At 47.8% G+C, this 27,914-nt stretch overlaps 1 protein-coding gene across 2 annotated transcripts in view; it reads right to left on the bottom strand.

Moving 5' to 3' along the window:
* Positions 1–27,572, bottom strand: part of LOC106593086 (potassium voltage-gated channel subfamily C member 1) — an 80,702-nt gene extending 53,130 nt beyond the window's left edge. For both annotated transcript variants that reach the window (XM_045688662.1, XM_045688663.1), the window contains exon 1: positions 26,108–27,572. In XM_045688662.1, the coding sequence (XP_045544618.1) occupies positions 26,108–26,689 (582 nt within the window). In that variant the 5' untranslated portion in view covers positions 26,690–27,572. The remainder of the gene's footprint in view (positions 1–26,107) is intronic.
* Positions 27,573–27,914: the final 342 nt, after the last annotated feature.

Genomic DNA, 27,914 nt, shown 5'->3' with positions numbered 1-27,914 from the left:
CTTTAAGGCCCTGGCAGCTAACCTGTTCTTTAAAAAGGCCCTGGCAGCTAACCTGTTCTTTAAGAAGGCCCTGGCAGCTAACCTGTTCTTTAAGGCCCTGGCAGCTAACCTGTTCTTTAAGGCCCTGGCAGCTAACCTGTTCTTTAAGGCCCTGGCAGCTAACCTGTTCTTTAAGGCCCTGGCAGCTAATCTGTTCTTTAAGAAGGCCCCGGCAGCTAACCTGTTCTTTAAGGCCCTGGCAGCTAATCTGTTCTTTAAGGCCCTGGCAGCTAATCTGTTCTTTAAGAATGCCCTGGCAGCTAACCTGTTCTTTAAGGCCCTGGCAGCTAACCTGTTCTTTAGGGCCCTGGCAGCTAACCTGTTCTTTAAGAAGGCCCTGGCAGCTAACCTGTTCTTTAAGAATGCCCTGGCAGCTAACCTGTTCTTTAAGGCCCTGGCAGCTAACCTGTTCTTTAAGAATGCCCTGGCAGCTAACCTGTTCTTTAAGAATGCCCTGGCATCTAACCTGTTCTTTAAGGCCCTGGCAGCTAAACTGTTCTTTAAGGCCCTGGCAGCTAACCTGTTCTTTAAGAATGCCCTGGCAGCTAACCTGTTCTTTAAGGCCCTGGCAGCTAACCTGTTCTTTAAGGCCCTGGCAGCTAACCTGTTCTTTAAGGCCCTGGCAGCTAACCTGTTCTTTAAGAAGGCCCCGGCAGCTAACCTGTAGGGCCACAGATGAGCTACTATCACAGGCCTACAATATTTTTATTCATTTAACTAGGCAAATCAGTTAAGAACACATTCTTATTTACAATGACGGCCTACTCCGGCCAAACCCGGATGACACTGGGCCAATTGTGCCACCGCCCTATGGGACTCCCAATCACGGCCAGATGTGAAACAGCCTGGATTCAAACCAGGTACTATAGTGACGCCTCTAGCACTGAGATGCAGTGCCTTAGACCGCTGCGCCACTCGGCAGATACAAGGGCCCGCATGTCCCGCCTTGGGAAATCACGCTGAAACGGTTGAGCGACACGTCTCCCGATTCACTCAAGGGGGCAGTCTAAATCCTGTGTAGACTCCTTCGGCGTCGGGGGAAACTCCTGGTATCACCACCCTGTTCCTCCTGCCGGGAACTCCAAGCACCAGCTCACAAATGTCCGATAGGCCAAATACCTGAAGCGACTGTAAAATATTGTTTTATTAATCCGTCATCAACACAAGATATTGAATAACAATAAAGATCCCCATGTCATATGTGATATGTAATACGGTTCTGTAAACAACACATGAGATGAGGTGATGATGTCATTTGATGTTTCAATTGTTCTCAGCACCGCCAGTATGCCATCAGCACCGCCGGTATGCCATCAGCACCGCCAGTATGCCATCAGCACCGCCGGTATGCCATCAGCACCGCCGTTATGCCATCAGCACCGCTAGTGTGCCATCAGCACCGCCAGTGCGCCACCAGCACAGCCAGAACGCCATCAGCACCACCAGTACGCCATCAGCACCACCAGTAGAAACTTTCTGTCCAAAAATGACGCAGAAAAATTAATCCATGCTTTTGTTACTTCTAGGCTGGACTACTGCAATGCTCTACTTTCCGGCTACCCGGATAAAGCACTAAACAAACTTCAGTTAGTGCTAAATACGGCTGCTAGAATCCTGACTAGAACCAAAAAATTTGATCATATTACTCCAGTGCCAGCCTCCCTACACTGGCTTCCTGTTAAGGCAAGGGCTGATTTCAAGGTTTTACTGCTAACCTACAAAGCATTACATGGGCTTGCTCCTACCTATCTTTCCGATTTGGTCCTGCCGTACATACCTACACGTACGCTACGGTCACAAAACGCAGGCCTCCTAATTGTCCCTAGAATTTCTAAGCAAACGGCTGGAGGTAGGGCTTTCTCCGTATAGAGCTCCATTTTTATGGAATGGTCTGCCTACCAATGTGAGAGACGCAGACTCAGTCTCAACCTTTAAGTCTTTACTGAAGACTTATCTCTTCAGTAGGTCCTATGATTAAGTATAGTCTGGCCCAGGAGTGTGAAGGTGAACGGAAAGGCTGGAGCAACGAACCGCCCTTGCTGTCTCTGCCTTGCCGGTTCCCCTCTTTCCACTGGGATTCTCTGCCTCTAACCCTTTTACAGGGGCTGAGTCACTGGCTTACTGGTGTTCTTCCATGTCGTCCATGTGAGGGGTGCGTCACTTGAGTGGGTTGAGTCACTGACGTGGTCTTCCTGTCTGGGTTGGCGCCCCCCCTTGGGTTGTGCCATGGCGGAGATCGTTGTGGGCTATACTCGGCCTTGTCTTAGGACGGTAAGTTGGTGGTTGGAGACATCCCTCTAGTGGTGTGGGGGCTGTGCTTTGGCAAAGTGGGTGGGGTTATATCCTGCCTGTTTGGCCCTGTCCGGGGGGTATCATCGGATGGGGCCACAGTGTCTTCTGATCCCTCCTGTCTCAGCCTCCAGTATTTATGCTGCAGTAGTTTATGTGTCGGGGGGGCTAGGGTCAGTCTGTTACATCTGGAGTATTTCTCTTGTCTTATCCGGTGTCCTGTGTGAATTTAAATATGCTCTCTCTAATTCTCTCTTTCTCTCTTTCTGTCTTTCTCTCAGAGGACCTGAGCCCTAGGACCATGCCTCAGGACTACCTGGTATGATGACTCCTTGCTGTCCCCAGTCCACCTGGCCGTGCTGCTGCTCCAGTTTCAACTGTTCTGCCTGCGGCTATGGAACCCTGACCTGTTCACCGGACGTGCTTGTTGCACCCTCGACAACTACTATGATTATTATTATTTGACCATGCTGGTCATTTATGAACATTTTAACATCTTGACCATGTTCTGTTATAATATCCACCCTGCACAGCCAGAAGAGGACTGGCCACCCCTCATAGCCTGGTTCCTCTCTAGGTTTCTTCCTAGGTTTTTGGCCTTTCTAGGGAGTTTTTCCTAGCCACCGTGCTTCTTTCACATGCATTGCTTGCTGTTTGGGGTTTTAGGCTGGGTTTCTGTACAGCACTTTGAGATACCAGCTGATGTACGAAGGGCTATATAAATACATTTGATTTGATTTGATTTGACCAGTACGCCATCAGCACCACCAGTACGCCATCAGCACCACCAGTACACCATCAGCACCATCAGTACGCCATCTGCTTGCCCCATCACTAGCCCCCTGATAGATTTGCACCAGAGTGACGCCTGTGAGGAAACTTTGGTACCACCTGGTCGCCATCCTGTCCTGATGCCAGAGGCTATCCTGGACCTCAGAGTAACTTCCTTGTTTCAGTAGGACAGCCGGATTCCTCTTCGACCCTCCTGGCATGACTTGCATGACAATAAACAGTTTTTCTATGTATTTTTTGTCATGTTTAGACCATGTTTTGACTATAGTATGCTCAGTTCTCTGGCTTTAGGCCGTGTTTTGACTACAGTATGCTCAGTTCTCTTTAGACCATTCTCAGTTCTTTTAGACCATGTTTTGACTACAGTATGCTCAGTTCTCTGGCTTTAGACCATGTTTTGACTAATATCTCAGTTCTCTTTAGACCATGTTTTGACTACAGTATGCTCAGTTCTCTGTCTTTAGACCATGTTTTGACTACAGTATGCTCAGTTCTCTTTAGACCATGTTTTGACTACAGTATGCTCAGTTCTCTTTAGACCATGTTTTGACTACAGTATGCTCAGTTCTTTTAGACCATGTTTTGACTACAGTATGCTCAGTTCTCTGTCTTTAGACCATGTTTTGACTACAGTATGCTCAGTTCTCTTTAGACCATGTTTTGACTACAGTATGCTCAGTTCTCTTTAGACCATGTTTTGACTACAGTATGCTCAGTTCTCTGGCTCTATAGTCTAAAGCGGTGTTTTTGTTTTAAAAATGTTCAAAGGAACTCTCTCCGGCTTTCAACTTTCTCTTTTATAGTTGTAATAGTAGAAAGCACAAGGTCTGATATCTAAATTGGGTATTGCATCATCAGATCTTCTCGTCTCACGTCAGTCATTACAGACCTTACAGAGATATTTATAACTTGTCAGTCATTACTGACCTTACAGAGATATTTATAACTTGTCAGTCATTACTGACCTTACAGAGATATTTATAACTTGTCATTACAGACCTTACAGAGATATTTATAACTTGTCATTACTGACCTTACAGAGATATTTATAACATGTCAGTCATTACAGACCTTACAGAGATATTTATAACTTGTCAGAAATGTCCAGATCAACTAGCCCATGTCAGATAATGTTTTTTAAGCCCTTTGATTTTGTTGTAACGTTTGAGTCACTCAAATATCACATTAATTTTGTATTTTTTTATTTAACCAGGCAAGTCAGTTAAGAACAAATTATTATTTACAATGACTGCCTAGGAACAGTGGGTTAACTGCCTTGTTCAGGGGCAGAACGACAGATTTTTACCTTGTCAGCTCTGGGATTTGATCTTGCAACCTTTCAGTTACTGGCTCAACGCTCTAACCACTAGGCTACCTGCCTCCCCGTCTAATGTGAATACACATTAGACATGGCAAAATGTATAGAATTGTAAGAAAAGTATCTTTAAAACTGCAACATGTTCTCTGCACCACATGACAAAATGTGTAGAATTGTAGTAAATTCTGTAAACTATAAACCTGCAAAATGTTCTCTCCACTAACAAGATGGGTGTGAACAGTTTGTGTCATGAACAGTGCTTGTGACCATAGAAATAGACATGGCCGGCAGGGGGGGGGGCTGAGATAAACATTTTGGGAACCACTGGACCTATTATTGTCTCCTTGTCTCCTTCCCTAATCAGTAGTGATGTGGAAGCATTTGACTGTTGAAAGATAGAATCATCTAGGCATGGTTAATGTTGCTTTATCCTTCCCGTGTGTTATCAGATAGGTGTGTAGAAGAAGGAGAAGAGGTGAGGAGAGAAAGCCAGCCAGATCCCTCATCATCTATCTTGGCATGAACAGTCAAGTTATTACTCAATCACAACATCAGCTAAAAATGTCACAACGTCCACAGAAGGTGGCGCCTCTCCCCGGTCGGGCGGCGCTCGGCGGTCGTCGTCGCCGGTCTACTAGCTGCCACCGATCCATGTTTCAGTGTCTGTTGGTTATGTCTGTTTTAGTCTACACCTGTTCCTTGTTTGTCATTAGTGGGGGGGGGGGTATTTAGTTTGTCTGTTTCGTTTGGGATTTGGGCGGGATTGTTGCTTGTTACGTTTATTGTAGTGGGCAGGTTTACTGTCTGTATTGAACTGCGCTACGTATTTTTGTTGCCAGGCATTAGGGTTGCCGGGCTGCGCCCCGTCTATTTTGGATTTTGGAGCTGTTCTCCTTCCTTTTGTTGACTGTGCACCCTGCCTTGTTGCTGTGTTTGCTCTTGGCTGTATTAAACGTTTGTTCAACGGACCTCAGTCTCCTGCGCCTGATTTACCCCTTTCCTGCTATCTTGGAGAACGTGACAAAAATGAAGCCCCTGGTCTTCTGCCCATCTGAAACCCATTCGATGCCCTCTTCATTACTGTAGACTAGATTACATTTTCAGTTCTGATTAATGTGTACCTCCATGTATCTGCTATTTGTGTTTCCAGGTAAGACCCCTCACGTTCCCTGATTTAAAGATGTCGTAACGATCGTCAAAAGGAGTAGACCAAGGTGCAGCGTGGTCTGTGTTCATCTTGATATTTATTTTAAATCTGAACACTTAAACAAAATAATAAACAATGGAAAACCGACCATCACGTCTTGCAGTACAAAAATAAGATCCCACAACTCAAGGAGGAGGAAAAAGGGCTGCCTAAGTATGGTTCCCAATCAGAGACAATGATAGACAGCTGCCTCTGATTGGAAACCATACCTGGCCAAAACATAGAAATATAAACCATAGAATGCCCACCCCACACCCTGACCTAACAACATAGAGAAATAAACCGTCTCTCTCAGGTCAGAGCGTGACAGATGTGATGACCACCCCACTACCAGTGTCAACTCTCTCCTGACATGAACTGAAACCACATGTTCCATGTGCCCTTATTCACTAGAGCATTGAATGTTTCCTCTTCAAGCACTGTGATTACCCCAGCCAATGTTATTTCATTACTGTGTGAACAGTCAATGAAAATTCACTAACACAATCACATTATTACACATCAATGAGATTTTACTCCCTGCTTGGACTAGCTGTACATTGTCCATCTGTAAATAGCCCACCCAATCTACCTACCTCAACCCCATACTGTTTTTATTTACTTTTCTGCTCTTTTGCACACCAGTATCTCTACATGCACATCATCATATGCTCATTTATCACTCCAGTGTTAATCTGCTAAATTGTAATTATTCGCTCCTATGGCCTATTTATTGCCTTACCTCCTCATGCCTTTTGCACACACTGTATATAGACTTTCTTTTTTCTACTGTATCATTGACTTGTTTATTGTGTTATTGGCTTGTTTATTGTTTACTCCATGTGTAACTCTGTTGTTGTTGTCTGTGTCACACTGCTTTGCTTTATCTTGGGCAGGTCGCAGTTGTAAATGAGAACTTGTTCTCAACTTGCCTACCTGGTTAAATAAAGGTGAAATAAAATAAATAAAAGATCATTCATTCATAGCTGTGTTGTCTAACTGTGTCGGGTACTGTGTTTTGTGTGTTTCCAGTCAAATCCTGTCCTGCCCTCAGCGGAAGATTTTAGCTCTTCCCAAACACCCTCCATCCACGATCAGCCTGTCGTGTCCTGAAGTCATCAACCCCTGTCCTGAAATCAAGTCTCTGAAGACATCAACCCCTGTCCTGTCCTGTCCTGAAATCAAGTCTCTGAAGACATCAACCCCTGTCCTGTCCTGTCCTGAAATCAAGCTTCTGAAGGCATCAACCCCTGTCCTGTCCTGTCCTGAAATCAAGCTTCTGAAGGCATCAAGCCCTGTCCTGTCCTGAAATCAAGCTTCTGAAGGCATCAACCCCTGTCCTGTCCTGAAATCAAGCTTCTGAAGGCATCAAGCCCTGTCCCGTCCTGTCCTGAAGTCAATCTTCTGAAGGCATCAAGCCCTGTCCTGTCACATGCGCAAAAAATACAACAGGTGTAGACCTTACCGTGAAATGCTTACTTCTGAAAAGTGTGAAGGAATGTGTGTGTGTATTTTGTATGTGTGTGAATGTGTGTGTGTTGGAGTATCAATGTTGTGTGTGTGGTTGGAGTCCAGTGAGTGTACATTGAGCCTGTTCAAGAGAAGTAGTGGAGAATTTTTTTTATAATAATAAACAAGTAGATCACTGCTAATAGTCAGGGTGGCCATTTGATGAACTGTTCAGCAGTCTGATGCCTTGGGGGTAGAAGTTGTTCAGGTCCTCAGTGTGTGTGTGTGTGTGTGTGTGTGTGTGTGTGTGTGTGTGTGTGTGTGTGTGTGTGTGTGTGTGTGTGTGTGTGTGTGTGTGTGTGTGTGTGTGATGAATGGTTGGTGATGGTTGGTTTTCCTGATTAATGGATGTCATGCTGGTTTCACCCTGTAACAATATAAATAAAATGACTGGAACAGACAAACCCCTTCAGTCCAAGGTAATTTGACAGGAACAGACAAACCCCTTCAGACCAAGGCAATTTGACAGGAACAGACAAACCCCTTCAGACCAAGGCAATTTGACTGGAACGGACAAACGCCTTCAGTCCAAGGTAATTTGACAGGAACAGACAAACCCCTTCAGTCCAAGGTAATTTGACTGGAACGGACAAACGCCTTCAGACCAAGGTAATTTGACTGGAACGGACAAACCCCTTCAGTATCACGGCTGTCGAAAGGATCGGACCAAAGTGCAGCGTGGTTGTAGTTCCACATTTTATTACATTCGTGAAACTTTTGCAATACAAAAAATAACTGAATTTACAAAAACAACAAACCGTGACGCAGAGAGAAACAGACACTACTTGTCACGTCCTGACCAGTAGAGGGTGTAGTTGGGTCAGGACGTGGCAGAAGGGAGTAAGTGTTTTATTGTTTCATTTAATTTTGGCCGTGTGACTTCCAATCAAGCACAGCTGTAGAGGGTTGTGGTTGATTGGGAGTCACACATAAGTTGCCTACGTTTCCGTTGTGTGGTGTGGGTAATTGTGCTTGTCACTGTTGTTGCACCTGACAGGACTGTGTTGGCTGTCAGTTTTGTTGTTTTGTTAATTGCATAGTGTTCGTAACATTAAAAATGACGAACCCTAACTCCGCCGCATTTTGGTCCACTTCTTCCGTAGACAGCCGTTACAGAATTACCCACCAAACCAGGACCAAGCGGCGGAAGAGGAAGGAGCAGCAGGACTACTGCGTTATGGACAAATGGACATGGGAACAGATCCTGGACGGAGAGGGACCATGGACTCAGGCTGGGGATTATCGCCTCCCGCAGTGGGAGATTGAAGCGGCGAGAGCGGAGAGGCGATACTACGAGGAGAGAGAGCGCAACGAGCGCGAGAGGCAGCCCCAATATTTTTTTTGGGGGGGGCACACGGGACAGTCGGTGGAGCTGAGGTCGGAACCAGAGCCAGTCGGGATGACATTGGAGGTGAGCGAGGGCTATGAGACAGAGACTGTGACGGGGTTAATGGGAAAATTAGGAGAGAGAGAGATGAGAGAGCTGCTAGTGTGGTGCATAAAGTACGGCATTCGCCCTAATGAGCGTGTCGTGGGTATGATGTCACCTGAGGCAGCTCTCCATACTCGTCCTGAGGTGCGTGCTGGTTGTCTGGTAAAGACTGTGCCTGCGCCCAGAAACAGGCCTCCTCCATGTCTTCCCAGCCCTGCACATCCTGTACCTACGCCCAGAACCAAGCCTCCTGCATGTCTTCCTATCCTGGTCAAGCCCGTGCCTCCTCCACGGACCAGTACTCCAGTGGGTCTCTCTATCCTGGTCAAGCCCGTGTCTCCTCCACAGACCAGTCCTCCAGTGGGTCTCCCTATCCTGGTCAAGCCCGTGCCTCCTCCACGGACCAGTACTCCAGTGGGTCTCTCTATCCTGGTCAAGCCCGTGTCTCCTCCACGGACCAGTCCTCCAGTGGATCTCCCTATCCTGGTCAAGCCCGTGTCTCCTCCACGGACCGGTCCTCCAGTGGGTCTCTCCACCCTGGTCTCTCCTGTGCCACCTCCTCAAGCCAGGCCTCCGTTATGTCTCCCCAGCCTGGTGAATCCTGAGTCGGAGCTGCCCGCCAGTCAACAGTCGTCGGAGCTGCCCGCCAGTCAACAGTCGTCAGAGCTGCCCGCCAGTCAACAGTCGTCAGAGCTGCCCGCCAGTCAACAGTCGTCAGAGCTGCCCGCCAGTCAACAGTCGCCAGAGAGGTCAGACTGCCCTGAACTGCCGGAGTGGCCAGACTGCCCTGAACTGCCGGAGTGGCCAGACTGCCCTGAACTGCCGGAGTGGCCGGACTGCCCTGAACTGCCGGAGTGGCCGGACTGCCCTGAACTGCCGGAGTGGCCGGACTGCCCTGAACTGCCGGAGTGGCCGGACTGCCCTGAACTGCCGGAGTGGCCGGACTGCCCTGAACTGCCGGAGTGGCCGGACTGCCCTGAACTGCCGGAGTGGCCGGACTGCCCTGAACTGCCGGAGTGGCCGGACTGCCCTGTTCTGCCGGAGTGGCCGGACTGCCCTGTTCTGCCGGAGTGGCCGGACTGCCCTGTTCTGCCGGAGTGGCCGGACTGCCCTGTTCTGCCAGAGTGGCCGGACTGCCCTGTTCTGCCAGAGTGGCCGGACTGCCCTGTTCTGCCGGAGTGGCCGGACTGCCCTGTTCTGCCAGAGTGGCCGGACTGCCCTGTTCTGCCAGAGTGGCCGGACTGCCCTGTTCTGCCAGAGTGGCCGGACTGCCCTGTTCTGCCAGAGTGGCCGGACTGCCCTGTTCTGCCAGAGTGGCCGGACTGCCCTGTTCTGCCAGAGTGGCCGGACTGCCCTGTTCTGCCAGAGTGGCCGGACTGCCCGGTTCTGCCAGAGGTGCCCGCCTGCCCTGATCTGCCAGGGTGCCCGGCCTGTCAGGATCAGCCCGAGTGGTCCTCCTGCCCTCCGGTCCAGCCCGAGTGGTCCTCCTGCCCTCCGGTCCAGCCCGAGTGGCCCTCCTGCCCTCCGGCCCAGCCCGAGTGGCCCTCCTGCCCTCCGGCCCAGCCCGAGTGGCCCGCATGCCCTCCGGCCCAGCCCGAGTGGCCCGCATGCCCTCCGGCCCAGCCCGAGTGGCCCGCATGCCTTCCGGCCCAGCCCGAGTGGCCCGCATGCCTTCCGGCCCAGCCCGAGTGGCCCGCATGCCTTCCGGCCCAGCCCAAGTGGCCCGCATGCCTTCCGGCCCAGCCCGAGTGGCCCGCATGCCTTCCGACCCAGCCCGAGTGGTCCGTCTGCCAGGGTCAGCCCGAGTGGCCCGTCTGCCCGGCGCAGCGATCGGGCGCCAACAGAGTGGGCGACGCCGAAGGTGGAGCGAGGTCCACGTCCTGCACCTGAGCCACCTCCAGGATAGGTGGGTTGGGGAGGGAGGGTGTAGCACAGTGCCGTCGGTGACGGCAGCCACCCTCCCTTCCCTCCCTTATTGTTTAGGTGTTCCTTTTTGTTGGGGATTTTTTTGTGTTTTCCTTTTTTAGGTGCATCCCGGGGTCTGCACCTTGAGGGGGGGGGTACTGTCACGTCCTGACCAGTAGAGGGTGTAGTTGGGTCAGGACGTGGCAGAAGGGAGTAAGTGTTTTATTGTTTCATTTAATTTTGGCCGTGTGACTTCCAATCAAGCACAGCTGTAGAGGGTTGTGGTTGATTGGGAGTCACACATAAGTTGCCTACGTTTCCGTTGTCTGGTGTGGGTAATTGTGCTTGTCACTGTTGTTGCACCTGACAGGACTGTGTTGGCTGTCAGTTTTGTTGTTTTGTTAATTGCATAGTGTTCGTAACATTAAAAATGACGAACCCTAACTCCGCCGCATTTTGGTCCACTTCTTCCGTAGACAGCCGTTACACTACTCAAAAGATAATAACCCACAAAAACCCAGGAAGAAAACCCCTACTTAAATATGATCTCCAATTAGAGGCAACGAGGACCAGCTGCCTCCAATTGGAGATCAACCCAAAGAAAACAACATAGAAATAGAACAACTAGAACTTAAACATAGAAATAGAAAACATAGAAAAACACAAAACAGCCCCTGTCACGCCCTGACCTACTCTACCATAGAAAATCACATCTTACTATGGTCAGGACGTGACATTACCCCCCCCCCAAAGGTGCAGACTCCAAATGCACCTAAAACAACAAAACAAACCACAAAACAAAAGGGAGGGTAGGGAGGGTGACAATTGTCTATGGCGGCTCAAATGCAGTCCACATAACCTTAACCTCCAGCAGAGGAGGCGGCTCCGGTTCGGGGTGTAATCCCCGCTCCACCCGCTGATCCTTCTGCTTTATTACCACCGGACCGTGGATCGTCGTCGAAAGAACCGGACTGTAGATCATTGCTGGAGGTTCTGGGCTGCAGGCCGCCGCTGGAGGTTCTGGGCTGCAGGCCGTCGCTGAAGACTCTGGGCTGCAGGCTGTCGCTGGAGGTTTCGTACTAGGGAGCGTCGCTGGAGGCTCCGGACTGTAGGCCATCTCAGGAGGTTCCGGACTGTAGGCCGTCACTGCAGGCTCCGTGCCATGGATCATCCCTACAGGCTTCTTGCCATGGATCATCTCTACAGGCTTCGGACCATAGATCATCACTGGAGGCTTCATTCGTGGAGCTGGAATAGGGCTCACCGGACTAGGGAACGTCGCTGGCAGTTCCAGACTAGGGAACGTCGCTGGAGTCTCCGGACTGGAGAGCTTCGCCGGAGGCCAGGTGCGCAGAGCAGGCACAGGGTATACTGGGCCGTGGAGGCACACTGGAGGTCTGGAGCTTATGGCTGGCACAACCCGTCCTGGCTGGATAACCTCCGTAGCCCGACAAGCTCGAGGCGTTGTGACAGGTTGCACAGGTTTATGTTGGCGAACTGGGGTTACCGTGCGTAGAGCTGGCGGAGGATAACCTGGGCCGAGAAGACGCACCGGAGATCAGGAACGCTGAGCAGGCATACTCCTTCCAGGCTGAATGCCAACTCTAGCACCTCACCTGTGAGGAGCTTGCACCGAGCGCACCGGGCTGTAGCTGCGCACTGGCGACACAGTGCGTATCTCAGCATAACATGGTGCTTGCTCGGTCACTCGCCCCCCACAGTAAGCATGGGGAGTTGGCACAGGCCTCCAACCTGACTCTGCCAATCTCCCCATGTGCCCCACCCAACAAAATGTTTTGGGGCTGCCTCTTGCACTTGCCTCGCCGTTGGTATCGTGCCTCCTCTCGTCGCCGCTCTGCTCTCGCTGCCTCCACCTGTTCCCATGGAAGGCGATCCCATCCAGCCTGGATCTCCTCCCATGTCCAGGATCCCTTGCCGTCCAGAACTTCCTCCCAGGTCCATTCTCTTCCACGCTCCTTGGTCCTTTTATGGTGGGTTATTCTGTCACGGCTGTCGAAAGGATCTCCAATTGGAGATCAACCCCCCCCCCAAAAAAAAACAGAAATAGAACAACTAGAACTTAAACATAGAAATAGAAAACATAGAAAAACACAAAACACCCCCTGTCACGCCCTGACCTACTCTACCATAGAAAATCACATCTTACTATGGTCAGGACGTGACATTCAGACCAAGGCAATTTGACTGGAACGGATAAATCCCTTCAGACCAAGGTAATTTGACTGGAACAGACAAACCCCTTCAGACCAAGGTAATTTGACAGGAACGGACAAACCCCTTCAGACCAAGGTAATTTGACTGGAACGGACAAACCCCTTCAGTGTCACGGCTGTCGAAAGGATCGGACCAAAGTGCAGCGTGGTTGTAGTTCCACATTTTATTAAATTCGTGAAACTTTTGCAATACAAAAATAACTGAATTTACAAAAACAACAAACCGTGACGCAGAGAGAAACAGACACTACTCAAAAGATAATAACCCACAAAAACCCAGGAAGAAAACCCCTACTTAAATATGATCTCCAATTGGAGGCAACGAGGACCAGCTGCCTCCAATTGGAGATCAACCCAACAAAAAAAACATAGAAATAGAACAACCAGAACTTAAACATAGAAATAGAAAACATAGAAAAACACAAAACACCCCCTGTCACGCCCTGACCTACTGTACCATAGAAAATCACATCTTACTATGGTCAGGACGTGACATTCAGACCAAGGTAATTTGACTGGAAAACTGGCTGTGTCCCAAATGGCACCCTATTCCTTACATAGTATGTTACTTTTGACCAGAACTCTATGGGCCCTGGTCAAAAGTAGTGCACTATATAGGGAATAGGCTGCTATTTGGGAAGCACCCCTAGTTAGTCTTCTGGGCATCCTATCCATTCTGTCTGACTCATTGTTATCCATCACAAACAGTTATAACAGAACTGAAACAAATGAGCCAGGTCCACCATCAGAACTGAATCAAATCAGCCAGGTCCACCATCAGAACTGAAACAAATCAGCCAGGCCCACCATCAGAACTGAAACAAATCAGCCAGGCCCACCATCAGAACTGAATCAAATCAGCCAGGTCCACCATCAGAACTGAAACAAATCAGCCAGGTCCACCATCAGAACTGAAACAAATCAGCCAGGTCCACCATCAGAACTGAAACAAATCAGCCAGGCCCACCATAAGAACTGAATCAAATCAGCCAGGTCCACCATCAGAACTGAAACAAATCAGCCAGGCCCACCATCAGAACTGAAACAAATCAGCCAGGTCCACCATCAGAACTGAAACAAATCAGCCAGGTCCACCATCAGAACTGAAACAAATCAGCCAGGTCCACCATCAGAACTGAAACAAATCAGCCAGGCCCACCATCAGAACTGAATCAAATCAGCCAGGTCCACCATCAGAACTGAAACAAATCAGCCAGGCCCACCATCAGAACTGAAACAAATCAGCCAGGTCCACCATCAGAACTGAAACAAATCAGCCAGGTCCACCATCAGAACTGAAACAAATCAGCCAGGTCCACCATCAGAACTGAAACAAATCAGCCAGGTCCACCATCAGAACTGAAACAAATCAGCCAGGCCCACCATCAGAACTGAAACAAATCAGCCAGGCCCACCATCAGAACTGAATCAAATCAGCCAGGTCCACCATCAGAACTGAAACAAATCAGCCAGGTCCACCATCAGAACTGAAACAAATCAGCCAGGTCCACCATCAGAACTGAAACAAATCAGCCAGGCCCACCATCAGAACTGAAACAAATCAGCCAGGTCCACCATCAGAACTGAAACAAATCAGCCAGGCCCACCATCAGAACTGAAACAAATCAGCCAGGCCCACCATCAGAACTGAATCAAATCAGCCAGGCCCACCATCAGAACTGAAACAAATCAGCCAGGCCCACCATCAGAACTGAATCAAATCAGCCAGGTCCACCATCAGAACTGAAACAAATCAGCCAGGCCCACCATCAGAACTGAAACAAATCAGCCAGGTCCACCATCAGAACTGAAACAAATCAGCCAGGCCCACCATCAGAACTGAAACAAATCAGCCAGGTCCACCATCAGAACTGAAACAAAGCAGCCAGGTCCACCATCAGAACTGAAACAAATCAGCCAGGCCCACCATCAGAACTGAATCAAATCAGCCAGGCCCACCATCAGAACTGAAACAAATCAGCCAGGCCCACCATCAGAACTGAATCAAATCAGCCAGGTCCACCATCAGAACTGAAACAAATCAGCCAGGCCCACCATCAGAACTGAAACAAATCAGCCAGGTCCACCATCAGAACTGAAACAAATCAGCCAGGTCCACCATCAGAACTCAAACAAATCAGCCAGGTCCACCAAAAACAACTGAAAAATCAATGTGTCTCCCCGACAATTGTCAAAGATATCAGTCACCCCCCAAGAGACAAAGTACAATTTCAATCCTGAAACAGTCAACCACACACTTCCTCTGAAAGAAATGACAAACAAACCATTAGAAACCTTTTGTTGACAAACATGTCACTCTTTGGATCTGTATTGCTGTTCAAAGGCTGTTTCAATGTAAAGCAGGCCATGCTCCTGTTTCTGAACAGTGGACTGGGTACAGCATAATCTGTAACACTATCCGTGCTGTCAAATGAAACCAAGGCTTTTTTCATCGGTCGCTTTCGTTGTAGCAAACTTCAGTTACATCCAAAATGGCACACCATTACCTATATATTGCACTCCTTTTCACCAGGGCTTTGTTCCAAAGTAGTGCACTATATGGGGAATAGGGTGCTACAGTATTTCGGACAATCCCTCATTCCCTGTGATGTCCTCCTGCCTCTCTTCCACAGCAACAGAGGCTCAGTGCTAACAGATGCTCAGTGCTAGCCCTCATTCTGCCACAGCAACAGAGGCTCAGTGTTAACAGAGGCTCAGTGCTAACAGATGCTCAGTGCTAGCCCTCATTCTGCCACAGCAACAGAGGCTCAGTGTTAACAGATGCTCAGTGCTAGCCCTCATTCTGCCACAGCAACAGAGGCTCAGTGCTAACAGATGCTCAGTGCTAGCCCTCATTCTGCCACAGCAACAGAGGCTCAGTGTTAACAGAGGCTCAGTGCTAACAGATGCTCAGTGCTAACAGATGCTCAGTACTAACCCATATAGTTTATCATCTCGTAGACACATACACCCCCCTACGGATTTATTTTGGCAGTGAAACTAAAACGTTTAATTTGGCATTTTGGATTTTATATGAACCGACTGCCCAGAATGTCATCTTTTAACTGAGGGTATTTTCATACATATTTTCATACAAATCTGTTTAACCATTTACAATTGAAAGCACTTTATGTATCTAGTCCCCTCCATTTGAAGGTGTCATAAGTATTTAGATAAATGCACTTATACATGACATGACCAAAAGTATGTGCTTGTCGAACATCTCATTCCAAAATCATGGGCATTAATATGGAGTTGGTCCTCCCCTTTGCTGCTCAGCCTCCACTCTTCTGGGAAAGCTTTCTACTAGATGTTGGAACTTTGGGGAGGTCAAGCACTGATGTTGGGCGATTAGGCCTGGCTCGCAGTCGGCGTTCCATTTAATCCCAAAGGTGTTCACATGGGGTTGAAGTGCACGGGGGTATTGTCATGATGAGACAGGAAACGGCCTTCCCAAACTGTTTCCACAAAGTTGGAAGCACAGAATCATCTAGAATCTCACTGTATGCAAGGGGCCCAAACCATGAAAAACAGCCTCCGACCGTTATTCCTCCTCCACCAAACTTTACAGTTGTCACTAAGCATTGGGGCAGGTTTCGTTCTCCTGGCATCCGCCAAACCCAGATTCGTCCGTCGGACTGCCAGATGGTGAAGCGTAATTCATCACTCCAGAGAACTTGTTTCCACTGCTCCAGAGTTCAATGGTGGCGAGCTTTACACCACTCCAGCCGACGCTTGGCATTGCGCATGGTGATCTTAGGCTTGTGTGCGGCTGCTTGGCCATGGAAACACATTTCACAAACAGTTCTTGTGCTGACGTTGCTTTCCAAAGGCAGTTTCGTACTCGGTAGAAAGTGTTGCAACCGAGGACAGGTGATTTTTACACGTTACTCGCTTCGGCACTCGGCAGTTCCGTTCAGTGAGCTTGTGTAGCCTACCACTTCGTGGCTGAGCCGTTGTTGCTCCTAGACGTTTCCACTTCACAATACCAGCACTTACAGTTGACCGAGGAGCAGCTCTAGCAGGGCAGAAATTTGACGAACTGACTTGTTGGAAAGATGGCATCCTATGACGGTGCCACGTTGAAAGTCACTGAGCTCTTCAGTACGGGCCATTCTACTGCCAATGTTTGTCAATGGAGATTGCATGTCTGTGTGCTCGATTTATACACCTGTCATCAATGGGAGTGGCTGAAATAGCCGAATCCACTCATTTAAATGGGTGTCCACATACTTTTGTATATACGGTGCCTTCAGAGAGTATTCAGACCCTTTGACTATGTAAATAAGGTATTTCATTTTTTTATTTTCTAATACATTTGCAAACATTTCTAAAAACCTGTTTTTGGTTTTGTCATTATGGGGTATTGTGATGTCATTATGGGGTATTGTGATGTCATTATGGCGTATTGTGATGTCATTATGGGGTATTGTGATGTCATTATGGGGTAGTGTGTGTAGATTAATGAGAAGGGAAAAAAACATATTTAATCCGTTTTAGAATAAGGCTGTAAAATGGCAAAATGTTATATACAGTATCAGCTTCACTCTCAGTGAAGTAAATAGTACTGCTAGGATATAAAGTTAATTTCTTTGCCATATGTTTTGCAGTATTACTTGAGTGCCTTGTTGCAAACAGGTTGTATGCTTTATGTTTTTTGACGATCAGGGTCGATCAGGGTTGTTTTGTCCTCTATGGTGACGACTAGGGTTGTTTTGTCCTCTATGGTGACGACCAGGGTTGTTTTGTCCTCTATGGTGACGACCAGGGTTTTTTGTCCTCTATGGTGACGACCAGGGTTGTTTTGTCCTCTATGGTGACGACCAGGGTTGTTTTGTCCTCTATGGTGACGACCAGGGTTGTTTTGTCCTCTATGGTGACGACCAGGGTTGTTTGGTCCTCAATGGTGACGACCAGGTTTTTTTGTCCTCTATGGTGACGACCAGGGTTGTTTTGTCCTCTATGGTGACGACCAGGGTTGTTTTGCCCTCTATGGTGACGATCAGGGTTGTTTTGTCCTCTATGGTGACGACCAGGGTTGTTTTGTCCTCTATGGTGACGACCAGGGTTGTTTTGTCCTCAATGGTGACGACCAGGGTTGTTTTGTCCTCAATGGTGACGATCAGGGTTGTTTTGTCCTCTATGGTGACGACCAGGGTTGTTTTGTCCTCTATGGTGACGACCAGGGTTGTTTTGTCCTCTATGGTGACGACCAGGGTTGTTTGGTCCTCAATGGTGACGACCAGGTTTTTTTGTCCTCTATGGTGACGACCAGGGTTGTTTTGTCCTCTATGGTGACGACCAGGGTTGTTTTGTCCTCTATGGTGACGACCAGGGTTGTTTTGTCCTCTATGGTGACGACCAGGGTTGTTTTGTCCTCTATGGTGACGACCAGGGTTGTTTTGCCCTCTATGGTGACGACCAGGGTTGTTTTGTCCTCAATGGTGACGATCAGGGTTGTTTTGTCCTCTATGGTGACGACCAGGGTTGCTTTGTCCTCTATGGTGACGACCAGGGTTGTTTTGTCCTCTATGGTGACGACCAGGGTTGTTTTGTCCTCTATGGTGACGACCAGGGTTGTTTGTCCTCTATGGTGACGACCAGGGTTGTTTTGTCCTCTATGGTGACGACCAGGGTTGTTTTGTCCTCTATGGTGACGACCAGGGTTGTTTTGTCCTCTATGGTGACGACCAGGGTTGTTTTGTCCTCTATGGTGACGACCAGGGTTGTTTTGCCCTCTATGGTGACGACCAGGGTTGTTTTGTCCTCTATGGTGACGACCAGGGTTGTTTTGTCCTCTATGGTGACGACCAGGGTTGCTTTGTCCTCTATGGTGACGACCAGGGTTGTTTTGCCCATAGAAGTAGAAAGACTAGATAATGACTAGATTCTATTTCTATGTTCTTACCCTGGTTGGCTAATCCTAGTTGATGTTCACTATGACTTAACCTAGTTAAATAAAGGTTAAATAAAATAGATAAATGAGTGACAACAGAGAGAGTGATATGGGGGGTTGTTCCACTGTCACGTGATGTGTCCGCTGTGAATACTACAGTCTGTAATTAACACTTGGAATAATTAACCACATGCCGTGCTTCATAGAGCTCTGTCAAACCTTGCCCTACTTCATTACAATGTGAACCTGAATCACATCTGAATCTGAATCAAACCTGAATCAAACAGAAATCTGAATCTGAATCTGAACCACACGGAATTCTGATTCTGAATCTGAACCACATAGAATTCTGAATCTGAACCTTAACCACACGGAATTCTGAATCTGAATCTGAACCACACAGAATTCTGAATCTGAATCTGAACCACATAGAATTCTGAATCTGAATCTTAACCACACAGAATTCTGAATCTGAATCTGAACCACACAGAATTCTGAATCTGAATCTAGCTGAATACTGCCTATAATTAAGAGACACTGTGATCTAGTCAATTATATTCTGTTCTCCATAAAGCTCTGTCAAAATTCACTACTGAGGTCCTGTCTTGCTCACACTGAAATGTATGGCTTATTGACTTTCACAATTAAATATATAGCTTTCAATGAAATATGTGGCTCTCACACTGAAATGTATGGCAGCTCTGAATGGTTTCCGGTGGTTGGGATTTTAGACAACGGTCCGAGTTAATAAGAGTTATGTGAAACTCATTTTAGAATAAAACAAAAACTTGAGGACGAGATGCTACGCATTTCACTCTGTTTAATGATATTCACCACTCTCACCAATCAACTTGTCTTCCCTGTCTACCACACAACAAGAGCCAGTCAGGCATAAACAATCAATCAACAACTGCAATCTGAACGGTTACTCAATTAATAATCAACTGTATTTCTGATCTTAACGGTGTTGTGTATTCTGGACCTGTAATAACTCGTACTTTTATAGTGAGTGATAAAATCCATTGTTAGACTTGTCATGAGCATGTATGATCTTTTATAATGTCTTATAATCATCTAATAATCATCCTGACTATACCAGCCATTTTCACTCAATTCAAATGTTGATACAGTAACTTACAAGCCTCATTAAAATTAGTATATGATTTCATACATACTTACAGCAAGATATAATGCATTATACCAGCAGACTTTACTTACAACGAGTTATAATGCATTATACCAGCAGGCTTTACTTACAGCAAGTTATAATGCATTATACCAGCAGGCTTTACTTACAGCAAGTTATAATGCATTATACCAGCAGACTTTACTTACAACAAGTTATAATGCATTATACCAGCAGGCTTTACTTACAACAAGTTATAATGCATTATACCAGCAGGCTTTACTTACAACAAGTTATAATGCATTATACCAGCAGGCTTTACATACAACAAGTTATAATGCATTATACCAGCAGGCTTTACATACAACAAGTTATAATGCATTATACCAGCAGGCTTTACTTACAACAAGTTATAATGCATTATACCAGCAGGCTTTACTTACAACAAGTTATAATGCATTATACCAGCAGGCTTTACTTACAACAAGTTATAATGCATTATACCAGCAGGCCTAACTTACAAGTTATAATGCTTCAAATAAAATGTTACCAAAATGTTTTAGGGTGCAAACTCGTTTCACTATCACCACCATGGAGGACCATAGGACCAGGCCAGATGGAAGCCTGCCCGTAATAACAGGTCCAAGAACCTCATCTTGCCAACCGTGGAGCAGCAAACTGTGTACTATGTCAGTCTGGAGGTCTGCCATCAGATACTGCCAACTGCTGCTGGTGCTAAAGATCTGGTTTACTTAACATGCTGACCTGACCTATTTAACCCACACAGCCAATATCCACCCAGCCAGGTATTCTAACCCACACAGCCAGTATCCACCCAGCCAGGTATTCTAACCCACACAGCCAGTATCCACCCAGCCAGGTATTCTAACCCACACTAACTGCCAGTATCCACCCAGCCAGGTATTCTAACCCACACAGCCAGTATCCACCCAGCCAGGTATTCTAACCCACACTAACTGCCAATATCCACCCAGCCAGGTATTCTAACCCACACTAACTGCCAGTATCCACCCAGCCAGGTATTCTAACCCACACTAACTGCCAGTATCCACCCAGCCAGGTATTCTAACCCACACTAACTGCCAGTATCCACCCAGCCAGGTATTCTAACCCACACTAACTGCCAATATCCACCCAGCCAGGTATTCTAACCCACACTAACTGCCAGTATCCACCCAGCCAGGTATTCTAACCAACACAGCCAGTATCCACCCAGCCAGGTATTCTAACCAACACAGCCAGTATCCACCCAGCCAGGTATTCTAACCAACACAGCCAGTATCCACCCAGCCAGGTATTCTAACCAACACAGCCAGTATCCACCCAGCCAGGTATTCTAACCAACACAGCCAGTATCCACCCAGCCAGGTATACTAACCAACACAGCCAGTATCCACCCAGCCAGGTATTCGAACCCACACTAACTGCCAGTATCTACCCAGCCAGGTATTTTAACCCACACTAACTGCCAATATCCACCCAGACAGGTATTCTAACCCACACAGCCAATATCCACCCAGCCAGGTATTCTAACCAACACTAACTGCCAATATCCACCCAGCCAGGTATTCTAACCCACACTAACTGCCAGTATACACCCAGCCAGGTATTCTAACCCACACTAACTGCCAGTATCCACCCAGCCAGGTATTCTAACCCACACTAACTGCCAGTATCCACCCAGCCAGGTATTCTAACCCACACTAACTGCCAGTATCCACCCAGCCAGGTATTCTAACCAACACAGCCAGTCTCGACCCAGCCAGGTATTCTAACCCACACTACTGCCAGTATCCACCCAGCCAGGTATTCTAACCAACATCTGCCAGTATCCACCCAGCCAGGTATTCTAACCAACACACGCCAGTATCCACCCAGCCAGGTATTCTAACCAACACAGCCAGTATCCACCCAGCCAGGTATTCTAACCAACACATGCCAGTATCCACCCAGCCAGGTATTCTAACCAACACACTGCCAGTATCCACCCAGCCAGGTATTCTAACCAACACAGCCAGTCTCCACCCAGCCAGGTATTCTAACCAACACAGCCAGTATCCACCCAGCCAGGTATTCTAACCAACACTGCCAGTATCCACCCAGCCAGGTATTCTAACCAACACAGCCAGTATCCACCCAGCCAGGTATTCTAACCAACACAGCCAGTCTCCACCCAGCCAGGTATTCTAACCAACACAGCCAGTATCCACCCAGCCAGGTATTCTAACCAACACAGCCAGTATCCACCCAGCCAGGTATTCTAACCCACACTAACTGCCAGTATCCACCCAGCCAGGTATTCTAACCCACACTAACTGCCAGTATCCACCCAGCCAGGTATTCTAACCCACACTAACTGCCAGTATCCACCCAGCCAGGTATTCTAACCAACACAGCCAGTATCCACCCAGCCAGGTATTCTAACCCACACTAACTGCCAGTATCCACCCAGCCAGGTATTATAACCCACACTAACTGCCAGTATCCACCCAGCCAGGTATTCTAACCCACACTAACTGCCAGTATCCACCCAGCCAGGTATTCTAACCCACACTAACTGCCAGTATCCACCCAGCCAGGTATTCTAACCCACACTAACTGCCAGTATCCACCCAGCCAGGTATTCTAACCCACACTAACTGCCAGTATCCACCCAGCCAGGTATTCTAACCAACACAGCCAGTATCCACCCAGCCAGGTATTCTAACCCACACTAACTGCCAGTATCCACCCAGCCAGGTATTCTAACCCACACTAACTGCCAGTATCCACCCAGCCAGGTATTCTAACCCACACTAACTGCCAATATCCACCCAGCCAGGTATTCTAACCCACACTAACTGCCAATATCCACCCAGCCAGGTATTCTAACCAACACAGCCAATATCCACCCAGCCAGGTATTCTAACCAACACAGCCAGTATCCACCCAGCCAGGTATTCTAACCCACACTAACTGCCAGTATCCACCCAGCCAGGTATTCGAACCCACACTAACTGCCAATATCCACCCAGCCAGGTATTCGAACCCACACTAACTGCCAATATACACCCAGCCAGGTATTCTAACCAACACAGCCAGTATCCACCCAGCCAGGTATTCTAACCCACACTAACTGCCAGTATCCACCCAGCCAGGTATTCTAACCCACACTAACTGCCAGTATCCACCCAGCCAGGTATTCTAACCCACACTAACTGCCAGTATCCACCCAGCCAGGTATTCTAACCAACACAGCCAGTATCCACCCAGCCAGGTATTCTAACCCACACTAACTGCCAGTATCCACCCAGCCAGGTATTCTAACCAACACAGCCAGTATCCACCCAGCCAGGTATTCTAACCCACACTAACTGCCAGTATCCACCCAGCCAGGTATTCTAACCAACACAGCCAGTATCCACCCAGCCAGGTATTCTAACCCACACTAACTGCCAGTATCCACCCAGCCAGGTATTCTAACCAACACAGCCAGTATCCACCCAGCCAGGTATTCTAACCAACACTAACTGCCAGTATCCACCCAGCCAGGTATTCTAACCCACACTAACTGCCAATATCCACCCAGCCAGGTATTCTAACCAACACAGCCAGTATCCACCCAGCCAGGTATTATAACCCACACTAACTGCCAATATCCACCCAGCCAGGTATTCTAACCCACACTAACTGCCAATATCCACCCAGCCAGGTATTCTAACCCACACTAACTGCCAGTATCCACCCAGCCAGGTATTCTAACCCACACTAACTGCCAGTATCCACCCAGCCAGGTATTCTAACCCACACTAACTGCCAATATCCATCCAGCCAGGTATTCTAACCAACACTAACTGCCAGTATCCACCCAGCCAGGTATTCTAACCCACACTAACTGCCAGTATCCACCCAGCCAGGTATTCTAACCAACACTAACTGCCAGTATCCACCCAGCCAGGTATTCTAACCCACACTAACTGCCAGTATCCACCCAGCCAGGTATTCTAACCCACACTAACTGCCAGTATCCACCCAGCCAGGTATTCTAACCCACAATAACTGCCAACGTCCTAGGTATTCTCAAACTGCCAACATCCCATGTATTCTCAAACTGCCAACATCCCAGGTATTCTCACTGTCCACATCCCATGTATTCTCAAACTGCCAACATCCCAGGTATTTCTCAAACTGTCCACATCCCATGTATTCTCAAACTGCCAACCTCCCAGGTATTCTCAAACTGCCAACATCCCATGTATTCTCAAACTGCCAACATCCCAGGTATTCTCAAACTGCCAACATCCCAGGTATTCTCAAACTGCCAACATCCCATGTATTCTCAAACTGCCAACATCCCAGGTATTCTCAAACTGCCAACATCCCATGTATTCTCAAACTGCCAACATCCCAGGTATTCTCAAACTGCCAACATCCCAGGTATTCTGAAACTGCCAACCTCCCAGGTATTCTCAAACTGCCAACATCCCAGGTATTCTCAAACTACCAACCTCCCAGGTATTCTCAAACTGTCCACATCCCACCCAGGTATTCTAGTCTCATGTCCATGAGTAGCTTGGTTGGTGCTGTCTTGCCAACTCCTATGGCCATTGTCACACTCACTAAGTGTGGAAAGCTTTAAGTTCCTCGGCGTACACATCACGGACAAACTGAAATGGTCCACCCACACGGACAGCGTGGTGAAGAAGGCGCAACAGCTCCTCTTCAACCTCAGGAGGCTGAAGAAATTCAGCTTGCACTCACAAACCTTTACAGATGCACAATCGAGAGCATCCTGTCGGGCTGTATCACCGCCTGGTACGGCAGCTGCTCCGCCCATAACCGGAAGGCTCTCCAGAGGGTAGTGAGGTCTGCACAACGCATCACCGGGGGCAAACTACCTGCCCTCCAGGACACCTACACCACCCGATGTCACAGGAAGGCCAAAAAGATCATCAAGGACAACAACCACCCGAGCCACTGCCTGTTCACCCCGCTATCATCCAGAAGGCGAGGTCAGTACAGGTGCATCAAAGCTGGGACCGAGAGACTGAAAAACAGCTTCTATCTCAAGGCCATCAGACTGTTAAACAGCCATCACTAACATTGAGTGGCTGCTGCCAACATACTGACTCAAATCTCTAGCCACTTTAATAACTAAAAATTGGATGTAATAAATGTATCACTAGCCACTTTAAACAATGCCACTTTATATAATGTTTACATACCCTACATTACTCATCTCATATGTATATACTGTACTCTATACCATCTACTGCATCTTGCCTATGCCGTTCGGCCATCGCTCATCCATATATTTATATGTACATATTCCTAATCATTCTTTTACACTTGTGTGTATAAGGTAGTTGTTGTGAAATTGTTAGATTACTTGTTAGATATTACTGCACGGTCGGAACTAGAAGCACAAGCATTTCGCTACACTCGCATTAACATCTGCTAACCATCTCTACGTATTCCTTCCCTGTGGCTCAGTTGGTAGAGCATGGTGTTTGCAACACCAGGGTTGTGGGTTTGATTCCCACGGGGGGCCAGTACAAAAAAAAATAAAAAAATGCATGAATTGTATGAAATTCACTACTGTAGTGTCGCTGTAAGAGCGTCTGCTGAATGACTAAAATGTAAAAAAAAAAAAAAATGTATGTGACAAATTAGATTTTATTTTTAAGACATTCAGTTCTGGCCCCAGGCTAGTCCAGGACGATTCATAGACATTGTTTAACCAAACTAAATACCAACATAAATACAAACATCCCAGGTCAGCTTTTCTCCTGTTCAGGAGGCTCTTGGCACAAACACATGTAGTACCTTTTCACACTATTGTCCCAACCTGAACCGTAGACAAACTGTGTTGTCTTTGATATTTTATTTTGTCCTTTCCAGCATTGTTCCAGGAACCATGGTGGATGCTTATTAAACAGGTCAGTACAGCTCAGCTCAGCTTGGCACGGTTTGACTCAGCTTAGTAAGAAAGGGTTATGATACTCATGGTGAGATACACTCGGCTTTCTCTGTTTTTTTGGGGGGGTTTTTGCTGACATCATCTGTGTCTAGGGGTGAAAGTAGGCTGGCTAGTAGTTAGGATCCATTGGTCAACATTTATTCCTTCCACCTGACTGTTACAATAACATTCTCCTGCTGTAGAGCTCCCTGGTGAATACCTGGGGAGTGGACTAGCCTACCATCTCAAGGTCACTCTCACACAGACCCTCTCCACATCACATGGCTAGAAGTCCTCTATCAATCACCATATCTGTAAATCTGTCATTCATCATTAACCGCATATCCATCATTAGGCTTAATATCACAATTAGAAAGGAAAATAGAGATTATGGACAGTAGAGAAATATTTATCTTACTCACCCTTGCATATTTAGAAGAGTAGGGGTCTTCAAACAGAGCCCACATGCGTTTCTGCCAACGACCCCATAGCCCCTTTGCCTTTACGTCGGTAGAGTCCCCCTGCGCCAGCCTCCTCGTCATCTCATCTGCCTCATCACCAACCCCGTCCCCCGGATCGGTCACGACCTCCGGGTCCTGATCATCATTACTGGTTAAGTCGAGCAGGGCACCCCCGCCGAAACTATCAAGCGCTTCCTCCGCCTCCCGGTGCTGGCTATAGGTCATCCAGCAGCAAGGCTCCACGTCCGTCTCATCGATGCCCCAGAATGCCAATTCCTCCTCGTAAAGAGGTCCGCAGACATCGGCAGGGCAGTGCAATTTACCAGTTCGGTAATAGTTAAGGATATGAGCGAAAACGGCAGGGTGGCGGTCGAAAAAGAATTCCTCATGTTTGTCGTCCCAGTCGAAGTGACTAGGCGCGTCGGGTTCGGCCAGACAGGATAAACGGGTACCGGGCAGGGTACGTAAGGTACCGCGGTATGTCTGGTGCTTGGTCCCTCCCACGTTTATCACAATGCGATCCTTTTCGTCGCTCAAGCCCATTGCGTCCCTTAGGCATGTCTCCAATAAGTTCCCAGCATCACAACGGCAACTCTATGAGCACAGTGGGAGGGGGGGGGGGACGCAACCGGGGTTACCAGGGGAGGAAGAGGGAAGAGATACGGCTAGGCTGCTGATAGTTGCAGGCTATATATCTTAAATAGTGCAGGCCTATAGGACTAATCAGCACATATTCCCACTGATTATACCGGGTGCCCCAATGTTTCCACAACCTGTCATGGAAATCAACCACAAGACCTACAGGAGGGAAAACGTTTAAATCCAAAATGATAGCCAGTGTAGTCAATGGCATGCCATTATTAACAATGGATGGTGGTTTAAATCCACAACAATGGATGGTGGTTTAAATCCACAACAATGGATGGTGGTTTAAATCCACAACAATGGATGGTGGTTTAAATCCAAAAGGTGAAGAAGATAAAAAAAAGGGTGTTGTTTATTCTTTCTAATCCGAATCCAACACAAAGACTCACTTCCTAGTTGTGGTGGTTTTTGGTAGAACCAGTTAACGATATTCATAGACAGCACGGTGAATGCGGGTGTGTGACTGCATGCCGTGGTGCTGAAAGGACAGCACCAGTCCCCCCTCTCTCTCTCTCTCTCTCTCTCTCTCTCTCTCTCTCTCTCTCTCTCTCTCTCTCTCCGAGACACTCTGCTTGCTATTTAAGAATGCTATCCTTCCTCTCATGTATCTACTGTCGCTTTACCTTGTCCCCCAAAACGACACATTTAAATCCAGTTTTCCGTTGAACGAAACAGTTGGACAGCAACCGGTAGCTATATCCTACTAGGGCTAGATCAGGCGCCGCGCATTTTCCCGCGCAAGATGTCTGTGACTGTGTTTATCTTCATCGGGGTAAATTGTTGTTTTCCCTATGCATTTTTTTTTGGGGGGGGGCGGATCAATGCCTGTGATTCCTTCGTGTTCGAGACTGCAAGGAGAGCGAGTATTCCACGGTGACACCATATGAAGTATGAACACGGAAGGACAAGAGGCAGGAAGGTACGCGCACGTCCTCTGTGTTCTCTGTGTTCTCTGTGTCCTCTGACTGAGCAATGCTCCGCGGTGATGATTCTCTTGAGGATCCTCAGAATTGACTCGAAGAAGAGACGCGGTTGTTCTGGAAACACCGTGGAAGAAGAAGAAGAAGAAGAAGAAGAAGAAGAAGAAGAAGAAGAAGAAGGAAGGAAGGAGAGGGAAGGAAGG

The sequence above is a fragment of the Salmo salar genome, chromosome ssa10 (assembly GCF_905237065.1).
Source record: "Salmo salar chromosome ssa10, Ssal_v3.1, whole genome shotgun sequence".
NCBI classification, from domain to species: domain Eukaryota; kingdom Metazoa; phylum Chordata; class Actinopteri; order Salmoniformes; family Salmonidae; genus Salmo; species Salmo salar.
The sequence above is the reverse complement of the archived record's forward strand: the minus strand, read 5'-3'. Positions and strand labels throughout refer to the sequence as shown.